This window comes from Haliaeetus albicilla, chromosome 13 (assembly GCF_947461875.1).
Source record: "Haliaeetus albicilla chromosome 13, bHalAlb1.1, whole genome shotgun sequence".
Classification (NCBI taxonomy): Eukaryota; Metazoa; Chordata; class Aves; order Accipitriformes; family Accipitridae; genus Haliaeetus; species Haliaeetus albicilla.
In genome coordinates this window covers 14964780-14980156 of record NC_091495.1, presented here as the reverse complement: position 1 = coordinate 14980156, position 15377 = coordinate 14964780, and the positions used below count along the sequence as shown (strand labels likewise).

At 37.4% G+C, this 15377-nt stretch overlaps 1 protein-coding gene across 2 annotated transcripts in view; it reads right to left on the bottom strand.

The window, feature by feature from the left end:
* MTA3 (metastasis associated 1 family member 3) overlaps window positions 1–15377 on the bottom strand; it is a 142499-nt gene that overhangs the window by 44652 nt on the left and 82470 nt on the right. For both annotated transcript variants that reach the window (XM_069800247.1, XM_069800248.1), the window contains exons 12-15: window positions 12950–13074; window positions 11519–11670; window positions 10795–11017; window positions 2199–2285 (exon numbers count right to left, since the gene is read on the bottom strand). In XM_069800247.1, the coding sequence (XP_069656348.1) occupies window positions 2199–2285; window positions 10795–11017; window positions 11519–11670; window positions 12950–13074 (587 nt within the window). The remainder of the gene's footprint in view (window positions 1–2198; window positions 2286–10794; window positions 11018–11518; window positions 11671–12949; window positions 13075–15377) is intronic.

The window sequence follows — 15377 nt, the reverse complement described above, 5'->3', positions numbered from 1 at the left end:
CTAAAAACTTCTCCCATTTCTACTCATGTCACTAGGGTAAAAAAAATAAATAATCCAAAGCAAACAAAGAAAAGCTGAAGTCTCCTGCTGAGGCACTTAAATAAGTATCCTGGATTCCAGAGGTGCTTAAGCAGCTGCACCTCTCTCCCATCTCATCTCCTCAACACGCATCCCAGCTGGAAATGTTAGCCTGGTTTCCTCTTAACTAGGAGGTAATATAGGACATTTAATTAGTCAGTGGTTCACCTTAGGGGGTTTGTTCAGTAAGCACAGTGATGACTGAAGAGATTAGAGGGGATTAGCCCCAGCTCTCTAGAGGACAGGGCCTACTTTTAATGCTTAACCTATCTCACCTGTGGAACTGGCAGCCAAGAAGCAGAACAGGGATAAAGGGAAGTGATGATGCAGGGTGTGTAGGGCACTGAAATCCTCTCTGCCTTACCACTAGGGCTGAAAACAGTAGTGCCCCGAGACACACGATTAACTGTATGCCAATAAATGTCTGTGGGAATGGCATGGAAGGAATTTTTAAAAGAAAACAAATGCCTCCTGTATAAGCTGTGACATGATATTTAATACTAAGTTTTATGAGAAAAATAATGCAAGCATTACTTATTCACTGGAACATGCAAAAATCCCAAATAAACAAAAAACCCCTCACAAACAAACTAAACTAAGAAAAACCCACCAAGCTAAATGGCAAACAAAAAGCCGTTTTCTAGCCATCCTTATACAGCTAATTCAGATGCATGTATTCAGCTACACTGGGTACCCCCTTCATATCCCTGTAACACATACTATTTGCCATCAAATGTAGTGAGACACCTTTATTTCCCATGCCGTCAAATGCTAAGTGGACTCTACAGATACCTGGTATATTTTAGCACTGTTAATCTTCTACAAAACCTTCATCTAAGTACACACAATGCTGTCTGACACTGTTCAGCCATTTGCTCCCATTAACCCTACAGACTTATGCTTCCAGAGGTATCAAGACAACCCCTCACCGACTAAATAAAATGCAGGCACTAAAAACACGCAGTATCTTCTAAGATTACACATGCTGCTGTTTCTTTCTTTGACTGAACAGACGGGTCAGCCTGATGAACCATCTCCCTTCTGATTACCTCCCCTTACAACCACAGCTCCACCAAGTCAATCAAAGCAGTCCTTTCCTCATCCACTCTAATGACAACATACGTAACGCGCACAGCTGGCATGCCTGTGGGAAATTATCACTGGCTTATTTCCTAAACTCAGGGCAGAAGGAATCAAAATTCAGTGAGAGTGGGCATTAATTCTTCATTATCCAGTTTTCTGAAGTTTGGATTTTGTTAAAATTGATGTTCTGGAAGAACAGTTATAACTACATTAATAGCTGATTTCTATTTCAGTAAGAGACTGTTATTGTTTACTTTGTTCCAGTACAAAAAAAGCTCCTGTTGATTGAAATTTTGAGCAAAACATCAAGACTGAGCTCCACCCTCAGCTTCTTTTCTGCAGAATGGGATTAATACACTGCAGAATTACTCACTGCTTTTCTGATCAATGGATTGATTTCTGTATTCATTTGAGGATTAACAGAAAGCCTCTGGGGTATCTCAACTCTTGTATGACTGTGTAAATATTTGTCAATGGTGGTTCCTTGCAAAGAGGATGATTTTCATTTTTTTAATAAGGAATCACAATTACTAGACTTCTCTCCCCATAATCTTATGTGAGTTCATTATCCTCTTGGCTGTGATCTCAGTACAGATTTCATCACATCTTTTAAAATTATGTCATCAAATTAAAAGATCAGTGTCTAAGCGTGGCTGAGGTCTCCTCATTTTAAGTACACAGGAGTATTACAAGTGCATTCAAGGGGCACAGCAGAGGACCAGAGTATACTGAATATCTCCGCTTTGAGCACTTATTTTTTTATTTAGACTACCAGACTATTTTTCACATTGTAAATTACATCAGGTTTCACTCTGTCATTTTAAACCAGTATCAGAAGGCCTTCTGCCTACATCCTGCAAGTTCAATCACGCAGTTTTGCAACTGATAGCAGACCAGACTTTTTATAAATTTATTAATTTTATAGTTTTCTTGTTGCTAAAAGTGTAAATCTCTCATTCTATGCATATAGGATTTTTAAGTATCAGTACACACTGAATATTCATTTGGTTCGTTATTCTCTGGAGGCAGATACGCACCTAAATACCCAATGATACATGACAGTGGTTTTCTGGTGCTTTTTATCTTCAGAGGATTTCCAGCAAGTTCACAATGTCGATCTGCATCTGAGAATTTTAAAGAATAAAACTCAGTTTAAATATTTTACTGTCACAAATATAATTAGGACACACCAACCAGTTTCTGACTTGCATTTTTACCACAAATTTCTTTTTTCCTTTTAGCACATGTTCTTCTTTTTTTCATCAGCACTAAAAATGATGGATATTTAGAGGCAGGCCATGTCCTCATTCATGCAAGTGATGTTATGACTATTTTTTTTTTTTTTAAAGTTAATGTAAGTTCTAACATAAATTGACCACATTTTTTGCTTACAAAGTCTTTCTGGAGACAGTCAGCTAGGCAAATGAAACGTGAAAACATGAGTACTAAAATAAAAGCAGCTCTGGCTATTAAAAATAATTTACATTGAATTCTTCACTGTTTTCGACAAGCTTGTCTGGCTTTAAACAGGGTAACACAGAAGTAAGAAGGATTTAAAGTTGGGACTACTGATTTCTCTCATGCCTTACATGGTATGGTGATTCATATAATTCTTAGTAAGTAAAACAGAACTCGGGCTATCATGGCAAGACGAAGGTTAAAAAAAACAAACCAAAAAAACCCCTTTAGTATAACTTTTGAACAAAGTGGTCAGTTGTGACCAAGTATAACAGAGCAAAAAGGTCTCAAAGATTGTAACTTCCTCTAAATGAAAATAAGCAGTTCAGTAACTACCTTAAATTTGATGCTACAAGTATGAACTCACACCTTTAAAGGCACTGTGAATACACAAGCAGATAATCTGTCTAAATGCCCCAAACATAGAAGTGTTACTATGAAGAGGTTCATGCTTAGACAGCGGAGTCAATCAACCTAAGAAAAAAATTCACAAGACACTAGGTTTCAGCAAATAGTTTCAAGACTACTGGAAGAGTACTATCTTTTTTTTAAATGACTCAGAATGATTGGGTTATCTGTCTCCCAAAAGCACACAAGTAATCCCCATATAGGGCCTCCAGTATTCCCAAAACACAGGTAGTCCGTTTTGTACAAAACTGCATTAATATGTTGATTGTGTAGATCTAGAATTCCTTCATGTGGAATTACTTCCTACATATACATACCTACATGTACACCTTTCTTTGTACACGTTTCACATACACCCATGCAGATCTGCATTTCCTAACAAGCTTTACAGGAGCTACATATTATAAACAGATTATAGTAATTTTAATTCCCCTTTGCCTCCACCTTGTGTTTTACCAAAATGTTCCTGCTTGCTTCATTCCAGCACATGAGATGGAGTCACACAAAGAGGATTAAGACACTATATAGAAAAATTTACAATTCCTTTATATATTCTATCCAGCTCTGTGTAAAAACCATGTAGGTCATGAAACCCCAACAATGACTGAAATAAGTATTTCAATATGTTCACAGATGTTTTCAATGCAACAGACAGTGCACAACTTATTTCAATATATTAAGTAATCTACTTGAAATTCTGGAAATGCAAGCTCGTATCTGGGCAGCCCAAAGATGCCAGAGTCCTAATGCTGAGTACACAAAGTGCTTTATTATTTTATCTTAGTAACAAAATATACTGTTCTCAGTGAAAAAAAAAAAAATGCACTGAACCTGGTGCCTGGAATGTTTTTAATATTCCACAACACTTGAAATATTTTAAGTGACAGAGTAGAACGATGTGTCTCCACTGTCTCCCTTAAGTAAAATAAGCACAGACTATACAGTAAGTATTTTAAAGTTAACTTTGGGACCAGCAAAGCATCTCCTAAGAAGTAATTAGCAAGAAAATTTTCCATCTACATGTCTTGACTAAAAAAAGACATTGAATCATGGTGAGATATTAATATGCTGACTGAGAATACAGACTGCAAAGAAAGCACAATATCCATGCTGCGGCAAAGCATGTTCACCAAAGCTACCAGGTGGGTATTCCAAAGCACACTTATCCAGTAAAACAGTTAAATATGTTTAACACAGCAGCAAACTTTAATCCACAATATGGTACTCCCATAAAAAAAGTATAATAAACTTTATGATTTTTATGCACTACATACAGAAAAACACAAACATTAGATTGTGCATCACCCTCAAGTGTAAAACCATAGAATAAAATTTAGGTAGGAAGTTGTCAAAAACAAAATTAGTAACAAGTCCTAAAATCAAATACAGGCTTCCACATGAACAATAAAAATCTTCTGAGATCAGTGAAGTAGTGGAAGCTATGAGAAAAAAAAAAATTTTAAAAAGAGTATTATATTTGATAGTGTATTTTTTCAAACATATGAAAAGCAGAAAGTGTGCTAGTGCCTAGTGTAGCAATAGGAGACGATCAAGGTGTGAGGAAAATAGACAGGAAGGATGAAGGCATGACAGAAAAGCCAAATGCATTCTTTGCATCAGCGTTCACTGCAGAAGAACTTAAAAGAAGCTCACTTTCAAAATTCTTTTACGAGGAAAGTATGAGAACTGCGTCATGTCAAAGGGTCCATAGGAAGTACTTCAAAACAAGCTGGTTAATGAATAAAAACAAGTTACACGGACCAGGTGGAATTCATCCAAACAGAAACTGCTGAGCACGTACACTACTGGTGTGTAACTAATGCTCAAACTGCTCTTGGTTCAAGAGAACAAAAACACGGCAAATGTGATAACATTCTTCAGTAAGTAGGTCTGCAGACTGGCAGAAGGGCTGAACTATTAATAGAGGCATACAGTTAAATATGGAAACATCAAGGGAGCCAGCAAAGACCTTGAAAGGGGAAAACATGTTTAACGTGCTCGCATTGTTCAGCGGCGTGTCCTTGCAACAAGGCCGATGGCACGCTGGGCCGTACCAGCAGAAGCGCAGCCAGCGGGGAGAGGGAGGTCACCCTTCCCCTCGGCCCTTGTGAAACCACGTCCAGGCCCCAGGATCCCCACTACAACAGAGATACGGACATACTGGAGCGAGTCCAGCTGTTGGTGAGTCACCGAGCTGGCTGGGGGCTGGAGTACAGGACGTGCCCAGAGAGTCTGAGGGAACCGGGTCTGGCAGCCTTCGGATGAGGCGGCCAAGGGGAGACCTGGCTGCCACCTCTACCTACCTAGCGGCAGAGCACAGGGAAGGCCGAGCCAGACCCCTCCCGGAGGTACGCAGGGGTAGGACAACATACTATGGCTGGCTGTGGCAACAGACACAAGCTGGGAGATGGGAAATTCTTGCTAGATGTAAGGAAAAGATCATTTACTGTCAGGTTGATCGAACACTGGAACAGGTGCCCAGAGAAGCTGCAGTCTCCGTCCTTGGAGATACACAGATCTCACTTGGACAAAGAGCCCCCGAGCACAGGAACTTCATTGCAGGGGGTGGGATCAGACACCTCCGCAGGTCCCTTCCTACCTCCACGTTTTGTAAACCAGTAACAGCAAGTGTCACCGGTCTGCCAGGATCCTCTGCAGGAGTCGTGACATGCACGCATGCAGCTGCTCTGGCATCCAACTTAGCATTTCAATTGGCTTTCAAAAAACTCTTGTCACCAAAGACCGTTGCTGTCCAGCTGTTACAGGGTAAAAGAGAAGTTTTTTCAGGGATTAAAACCTGATTAAAACTAATTGTCTATGTAAGCCCCAAAGGATCTGTGCAGTTCAACATATAAAAGATCAGGAAAAGAGGTGGTTAGAGAGTTAAAGTTTCCTAGGAAGAAATTACTGAGCATAATCAAAGCTAAAACTGAGTGCAAAGGACATCAGCAGCATCAAGCAATAAATGTAAATTGACTCTTAAGGGGTAAAATGACTGTAACATAAATATATAATGATGGGTTCTACACCACCATCATGCAGAAGAGAATTCATGGACTCAGTATCAACAGTTTTCTAAAAATATCTAGACAACACTAAAGAGTAGTCACTTAAAAAGAAATTAAAATTAGAATATTAGAAATTATAATAGGAAAATAGAAAACCTGTGACACTAAAATGATGGGAAACCTGTATCTTGAAGTGCATGTAATTTGGGGCACCATAACCCTACAGAGGATACAATACGATTAGAAAAACTCCAGGGAACAACATAATGAACCACAGGGTGAAAGAGATTCTTTATGACGTTTTAAACAGACCATATCTTTAACCTAGAAAAGTGATGACTGTTGTGGGTATTACAGAGGCCAACGAAATCAGGAATGCCATGGGGAAAATAATAGCGAATGAGGCTTGTTCTTTCAGATTTGAAAGTTTTTTTTAATGATTTCCTTTTTTTAAACTAGATTTGTAGGTCTCTTTAGCTTAGAGACTCTCATTGGGGAGTTATTTCTCTTTGACATTTCATCGTATCTCTATCAAAATTCAGATTATCTAATGAATGTACTGTGCTGTATGTACTCCCTGAATTGCATTCTTCTTAGAAGCTTTGGAAAAAAAATAGTGTGTTCTTTTAATTGTTTTACTGGCTACTAAAATCTGGCACAAATTGTATTCAAAGATAACAGTAGGGAAAATATTTTCATCCTAGATGCAGCCAAAAGATCTTCTGTAGCTATCAAAATCAAGGATACAAAACATTGTTTGTGAGCCAATACCCATAAATGTTACTCACTTCAGATGAATGGGTAGTTTTATGTCAGTAAAACATAGGCTGTATGCTTACAAAGACAAATCAGTAACATTTTGCATATTCTACTTAATTTTCACTTGTCTTTGTTTTATCAAACCAGATCATAACAAGCAAGTACTGTGTACCAAACTTGTTATTAAATCTGCAGATTTAAAGGTACGTTAAGTCTTCATCATAAACAGTATACCCACTTCCAGATAACTATATATATATTATACAGCTAATATATTACCATCCACTGAAAACATTTTGACAATCATGTCTACACAGACGGAGTACAGTTACCCAAATTTAAATTACTATAATTAATATATAGTTATAGTCATAAAACTATATCCAAGCAGGAAAAAAAAAAAAAAAAAAGTCCCTCACAAATCTTCCTGTGTTGAACTAATAAGGTTCACAGATCATGGCTCACTGCCATGTATGTATCAACATGCCTGTCAGCTTGAGAGAGATCCAATCTTGTCAGTGACTGTCTGGAGAAGAATGCCCATTCTGGTTTTCTCTGATTAAAGAGACCTTCCATAGACAGGATAATTTTGCTTAACTTGCTAAAAAAACGTGCAACATATTTAAAATAAAATGAAGGTATTTTGCCTAATTTACAGCATGGGAACTTCCTCTTACCAAAACAGTTCACCAGTTCTAATTATTCCTGAAAAATCCATCAGACAAGTTTACTGTCAACAACTACAGCGAGTCTATTCTCTTCAGGGAGAACAAAGCCCGAGATTGCCACAATGGCTTGTGCTCCTAGCAGGAGATGCCATGCCTTCTCAACCTCCCGGTGACCATCCCTAGATTGAGTTGGGATGTAAATGCATTGTCTCCACTACCTCCCGCTGGCATCCGGGCAGGGGTCATGCTGTATGGTTCACTAATGAGAAAAACCCAATTCTCTGCGTTAACTGAAGGAATGAAGAACATGGAATAGGACCTTGTTTTCTGCCAGTGGATGTAATGGGCCGAAGGCGACGATGTGGGTGGAATTATAGTAATTAAAAAAATGCTCTGTCTGAAAGCTGTTTTCACCTAAAAGATGGCTGGGCCTGAGATTAGCATTCTCAGAGGCTTCCATGCCCCTCCAAAACAAAAGAAGTATCTGCAGATGAGTTCGGGTGGACTGCAAAAATCAATTTATTTTATGAGCAAGCTCTGACTGGCTTTTTCAGACTTTCTGCCTCAGAACTGGGAATTAGTTTCATTTACAACCTGGCACTTCAACAAATTGCATATGACTAAGAAGGCATAAAACCTGGTATGCTGCTGGGGTAAGTGCCCTACCATCCTTCTGTCTTTAGATTTTACGGTTTCTGAGTGTTGGTATGGTGCCTACTGCAATACAGTTGTGAAACGCTGTTATGTTTTCAAGCACTGGTTTGGCACACACGAAGAATCAGGCGAGTGACAAAGCATCTAAGCAGTCATTAGATTCAAGTTTCCGCACACCAACATGGAAAACAAATTTCAAATCAGTTCTTGGATGCCCTAACCATGTCATGCCATATCACATCATGGGTGATCTGCTACTCTGGCCAGCACAATTATAACTTTTGTAACACCAACACAGACATTCAGTCAATATTGTAATTACTTAGTGGTATTCAACATACGAAATCATTACTATTAATGAAATATCTCATTTAAAAATTAAAAAATTACTTGCATCAAGCTATCCTTAGAAAAGGATTCAAGGCATTTAGGAAGAGAGATCCTATTTAGTCATAACATTAAAATCTACAGAGTGCACTGAACACAGGTCACCAGATATAAGTACAGGAACAAAACTCGAAAACGTTTTTTTTAGTTTTTTTTTTTTTTTTTATTTACTTACTAGGCTTTACTAGAGTGAGAATATGACAATGACAATGCAGGTAAGAGTAATGTATGATTCCACAGAAAGAGATATTGCCAGAAGCAGAGCATGTGTGTGTATATATGTGTGTGTATACACACAGAGAAACATAAGTTAAATTAATTAAATGAGGTATAATCTGGTTTCTACTATTATGAAATAATTTGAACGTTGTGTTCAAAAAGCATTGACAACTGTGACTCCACCCCCCCCCCGCCCCAATCTATGCTAGGTCTAATCAGGAAATATCAGCATTCAAAAAGACAAACTTGCAAGGCCCAAATTTTGCTTTAAGCAAAAACAATAACGAAATACAAAGACTACAGGAAAAAAGAAAATCTTTCTGCTCTTGTTGTTAATCTGATGCGGCACTTTTTCATTCAAAGGAACAAAGAGGAAGCACTCACAGCACTGCCATTCTGATAGAAGAGTGACTATTTCCTGCTGAAAAGCTCAGCTTTTCACTCCTTTGTTTTAAAGTTGAACTGTGTATATAACACTTGTTCTACTACAATGATTAACAGCTGAATGAAACATTTTTTTTTCCATTTTTTCTCGTCATTAAACAAAAGCTTCATGTTCTTTCGAACTGAGTTACTGCAGTGAGTGAGAAGAAATATGGATATGGATAAAAGGATTCGACGTTCAAGTGAACTTCTAAAATCATTTTTCCTCCATGATTCAGCAGAAATCAGTGCCAACTACATAAATTAAAAGGTACAGTGCTTTCCTCTCAGAAAATAACTCTTATTTTGCGTTAAGGATTAAAAACATAATCCTAACCCAGCCTTAGACACACTTCTTCCATAAACTACAACCCATTTTATTCACACAGTGGACATATGGTTTCCTTAAATCTGAAAGCTGCTGCTGACTTGCATAGCTTTGAAAGAAGAAAGAAAATGGCCAACAGGGAAACTAAATAAATAAGATGAGGACAATGAACAGAAATATTCATCAAGTTCTGGATGACTGCAGAAGTGAAGAGTTTGATGTGAAGAACGGCTGGTGTAAGAAGTACATGAGAGGAAAATAATTACTCAAAACCAGATTTTAAGGCTCCATGGAGTAAATTTCTTATAATCAACACTGACATCATCAGCATCCCACTTAAATATGCTGGGAAAACATTTAGCGTTAATCTAGTAAACATGGTTATAAACCCAACATCTAATATTCTAAAAAGGTGTCTTCAATTCTAATACAATTCACAGTACGATGAGCCAGCACGGCTCATCTTGGAATACCAAGCGTCTGCTCCAAGAACTGCATCTATGGAAGACTGGGAAACATAAACCAAACAGCGTGAGCAGTAAAACAATGCGCTCAGCGCAGATACAAAACCTGCTGGAACGTTCAGTGACTTTGCGGCAGAACTTACACACATATGCACATAAAGAGACTTACTGTTGCTATCTACAACAACTCATAACCTTTTGTCACGTAACTAGTGAATTTGTCAGTTCTTTATATTTTGGCTATAAAAAGAACAAGCATAATACAGACTTTTATTTAAAACTAAAATTTAAAACAGGAACGGACAAAAAAAAAAAAAGATGCAACTATGATGTAATAATAAACATGGCTATCACCACCATCTGATCACCACAGTAACAAAGGGCTGTATTACAGGCCAGTTTTAAATTCTTATGCATCCTCAGCTCCTTATTCCTTGACTAACCCCACGGAGAAGTAGTAAACCAGGTACGGATCTATACTTTCTGCTCAGTGCAAGAATAAACGAACAATATAAAACCAAACTTCTTTCACACTGCCTAGTAGGAAGCATGTTTTTTATGTCACAGCATTGATTTCCCCTCCCTGCCCCCAATTTTTTTTTTAATAACAGGTTTTGTAAGTGAATGAGGTAATAGTTATCCCCTTTTTAATTCATTTGAAATATTTCCCCAGCCTGAAATCTGTTCAAGGCAGCCAGACTTTATCCAATGTATTGGTGATATGCTGGACAAATGAAAAAAATGAAAAGCAAAAGTGTATAGACAAGAAATGTTTATTGAAAAAGAAAATAAAATTAAAAGACAAAAATGGGTGGGAAGCACAGCACACAGAACTAAGAATTAAAAAAACATCTTACATTCTGCCTTAATGGCAGCACAGTTAATAGGGACAAAGGGACGTCTTGCTGCCTGCCGCAGCCGGAGAGTATTTTTGCAGACCTGACGGGCCAGTTTTGTCCAACACGTTGTGTGAAGAAAGAAAGCTTGACGTGTTTTCACTGCCGACTTTGGACTTCCAGTGTTACGAACTGGAGTTCCCTGTGTGGCCTGCCGGGACATGTGAGTTCTAACGTGGGATTCCTATAAAAACAAACAAAAAATCACAACCCATACATCTGAATTACAGTATTAAAAAAAATCCACAATTTGGATAAATTCACAAGGCTAATCAAATATTATGTATAAACACTAGACAAAAAAATGGGGCTTACGTAAGAAGCTGTAAAACACAGAGTAGAGAACTCTGCTGTGAGTGGATATATAATGCCATTCCAGATGAGATATTGTATAATCATATTAACATTTTATAGATAGTATATTATTTTTTTGACAAGATGAAATTTGTCCACCAAAAATGCATGAAGTGGATGTTTGTTTATCTAAGACTTAATCAAGTAAAGACATGGCAGGACCTGCACACTGTTCAGTTCTACTTAAGACAGGAAAAGGATTAATAAATTGAGTTTTGTAATACCAAAGTTGAACACACACACACAAAATCATTCCATTAAATATTCAAATCACATCAGTCTTGTGAAAGCACCACATTTGATTTCAGGAAAGTTTATCTACAGAACCTACCTCTGTAGGTTGGCTGGAAGACAGTTTATCGTCATCTGTTTGTGTGGGCATTTTCAGGCCACCGTATTTCTTCCAATAAATCCAGCAAGATGCACACAATCTACACTGCATATTAGGAGGACCCCAAGAATACCACTGGTGAGACTGTGGAGCTAAGGAGGAGAAAGCAGAACAGGTAAACTGGTGCATGCTACATTCAATATGTTAAATCCAAATGCTGTACTAGATGGCTTTATGTGGCCATGATATAGGGCATTGTAAGAGCATTATATGGATAAATATTTAATACACTTGACAAGGAGAAAATAAGAATTTTAATTTTTAGTCGATTTTTTACAAAAGCACCCCAGAAGTCAATTTCCCAAATGGAAATTTTGAAAATGCTTCCCTATTTAATTTCAAACCAGGGGCTTTGTATTGCCAAGAAGAGATTTTTCTTCCAGGGGACTACCAAAAAAAAACCCCCAAAAAGCCCCATAAGTCCTCCACTAGTTCTAATCTTACCCTGGAAGACAGGCTTTATTAAGCTGCTTGTTACTTAGTAGAATTAGTTAAGATCTGGTTTTTTTCCTCAAGTCATGCAAAGTGAGTACTTATAAATCAAGATCCATGTAAGAAAAGGACAAGCACATCTCCTATTGACCTTGAAGATGCATGTATACCTTTATCTTGTGCATGTGAAGACTCAGCAGGAAACACTAATTTAACCTTTTTTCTTTTCTTTTTGTAATGTTTCTCAAGAAAACTATTCTTTAAAAAAATGTGATTTGAAAAACAACAAACGTTGTAACTGGAACTTCCTGTATACAAAATATGGTTTTAATTTAATTGGTGTTTCAGAGACAGGCAGTCATAGCAATGATAACTGAAGAACTGTCACATGGTAGGCCTTTTCAATTCTTCCCATTTCTAGATTTTATTGTATCCACTCTCATGCAACCTGTGTTGAAGGCTGCAAGAAGTACAACAAGGACCATCAGAAACACAAAAAATACTAGGAAAAAAACCCACCAACATGCCCTCTCCCTGCCCCCCAACAACAATGGGGTGGGGATGGGGGGAGAACCCCCAAAAAACCAACTCAAAAACCCTGCAGCCTTACAGGAGAACCGAAAATAAATTTGAATCTAGTATTCTGAAGGTAAAGGACTAATGTTTCAGTGCCATCATATTATACTACTTTATCCTTCTGTACTTTCTGAATTGTGAAAAAAAAAATAATCATGAAGTGGATTTGAATATTGACATTTAATCAGTATATTGAAGGTAGCTCTAATGTAGAAGTTATTTCTGCCACACAAGTCATTGAAAATTATCCTCTATAGCATGCAATCAGAAGTACATACATTTGTTTCTAAAAAACAGTGCATATTAAGATTAGCCCAAACTCCTGAATTATTAAAAAAAAAAAATTTAAAAAAATTTACTTACTATAGCAGCTTTCACAAGCCCGACCTATTAGTGAGGCCTGTGCCTGATAAGAGGCTCCCATTGCTCCATTGACTGCAGCAGGTTTCCCATTGTTGCTGGATATTTGATTGGGATTTGGCTTATTGCTTTAAAAAAAAAAAAAAAAAAAAAGTGATTTTACTAACCAGTTGGTCAACATGAAAACAATCAATCTTATTAGCTGCTTTGATAGTCAAACTTACAGATCTTTGTAAAATGCTCTCACATGGTCCAAGCTACTTGGCAAGCTAGTAAAAGACCAAGTCTCAGGGTCAAGCATTAACAAAAGCCTGACACAGCACAGAATTTAAGACGGGGGTTCCAGTCAACAGATAAGGCTTTACGAGGTAAGGCTGGACTTTGGGTGAGTATAACAAGTAAGAGTAGTAACACTGTCTGTAATACTACAAGGCTGTCCACCCTAAAAGAGGGTCTGCTGCCTCTTATCTCAAGCAGAAGTACATACCTTCTGACCAACTGCAATAAATGTGAATGTACTATAACCCTGGCAAAGTTCGCCCATGTAATATCAGGTTGTTCTGTCTGGGTTCTGTCCTAAACTACTTTCTCTCTGAGAAGGCTGAAGAACTGGGTTTGGATTATTCTTTTGTTATATTATTATTGTGATTATTTGACCTACTAATACTTCAGTGAAGTAGGACTTTACAGGTCAGTTAATTCAGAGAGAATTAATATACTCTTCACCAGGTTAAGTACAGTATTTCCAAAGTTCCAGCTTTGTGGGTGTTAATTACCCCTTTGACATGCTATACTCTCAATACAATGCAAGGCTGGATACACTGATTCCTAAGATGATTATTCATTACTTTAGGTAGCATAAAATATATTCAAGACTAGTTAAAATGAGTCATTGAAGAAATCTTTACTGTATCAAGTCTGTAATCCAAATGCCAGCAAATCTGCCTTCTGCCGCCTTCTTTTTCACTATATCCACTGAGAGACACTTTTACAATTTCCAGATACCCTTTATCAAGTACCGTGGGCTCAAGGTACAAGGGAAGGGATCGAGAGATGATCAAGGCTTGCACATTATGATCTGTTGCTTAGTTACCTTCCAGAGAAGCCATGAATTGAAAGGGACCCTCTGGTACTGAAGGCAGAACCTTGCTTTTACAGGAAATACCTTATGATCAAGTTCAAAAAGGTATTCAGCTCTGAGAATCAATTCTACTTGGATTTCAAATACTATAAATCAGTCTTGAAGCAGAATGTTAAGCAATCCATTTGACCATGAGTGCCCTAGATTGCACAGTTATCAAAGACTTGAGAAGTCCTACCACCCTCTTACCATTGACTATGCATTTTGTCTTGACATGGAGGCAAAAGACAGACAGTAAGAAAAATAAAAACCACAGAAATCCTACATTTCATAACAGGTTTTGTCATCCAATACAACTAGTCCCTCCTGTGAACATATTGGCAAAAGTCCTGAATTGTCCACATGGACCAAGGAAATGGAACTGAAAAAGCATTATGTAAAGACTGAGCATCTTACAGTTTTCCTAAAGCGGCCACTTCCCTGAGAGGGTCAGGGAACACTCATACTAGAGTTTTCAGCTTTTGTTAAAATTGACATCATTTATTAGAGACTTGAGCTTCAAAACTCACAACGTTTCTTCAGAGATGAGATTAAAAGAATTAATTAAACAGTCTGCTGTTTGTATTATTAAATCTGTTTAAGAGAGAAAAGTCTGTATGAAATACGGAAATGAAGCTCTATTATATGCAATTCATGTAAGTCATCAAAAAGACAACAATGGATTTTCAAAGTATTTCATTTGGTATTCTAGTCTTCCGTTATACAAACACTCATAACAATGGGAAATTCACATATATATAAACTAAATATACCCACAGAAAGCTTAAAAGAATGTCATCTGTAACCCTTTCCCTTCACATAATCTTGAGGAAGTTATGAATATGAAAGAGACAGATTACATCTTGTTTCTGTAAACTACATGTTAACAAAAGCAGATATAGTATTGCGTTTAAATTTAAAAAAACAGATTAAAAACCCCTCAGAAGAAAACAGATTTCGTTAATAAGACTTGTTCAAAGATATAAGATTTTGGCCTGTGAGCTACCTTTAATTTACAGTCAGAACATCTCTTGTCTCTAGCTGAAAAACAGACTGTATCAGCAAGATAAAACTGTAATGGGAAAGTATCCGATTTTATTTTATGTAACATTAACAACTGCTTCTGTTTTGAAATACAGCATTTACAGAAATACGAAGTGTGCTACAGGGATTCAGAAGCAATTTTCTGGAAAAAACACTTTTAAAACTATAAGGCCCTTCTTGCATGTGTGCAGTTCATGTAGCATTTCATCACCTTTTGTAAAACTTCTCACCATTCCAGAACAGGCAGTCTGCAGGTCAAAGACAATG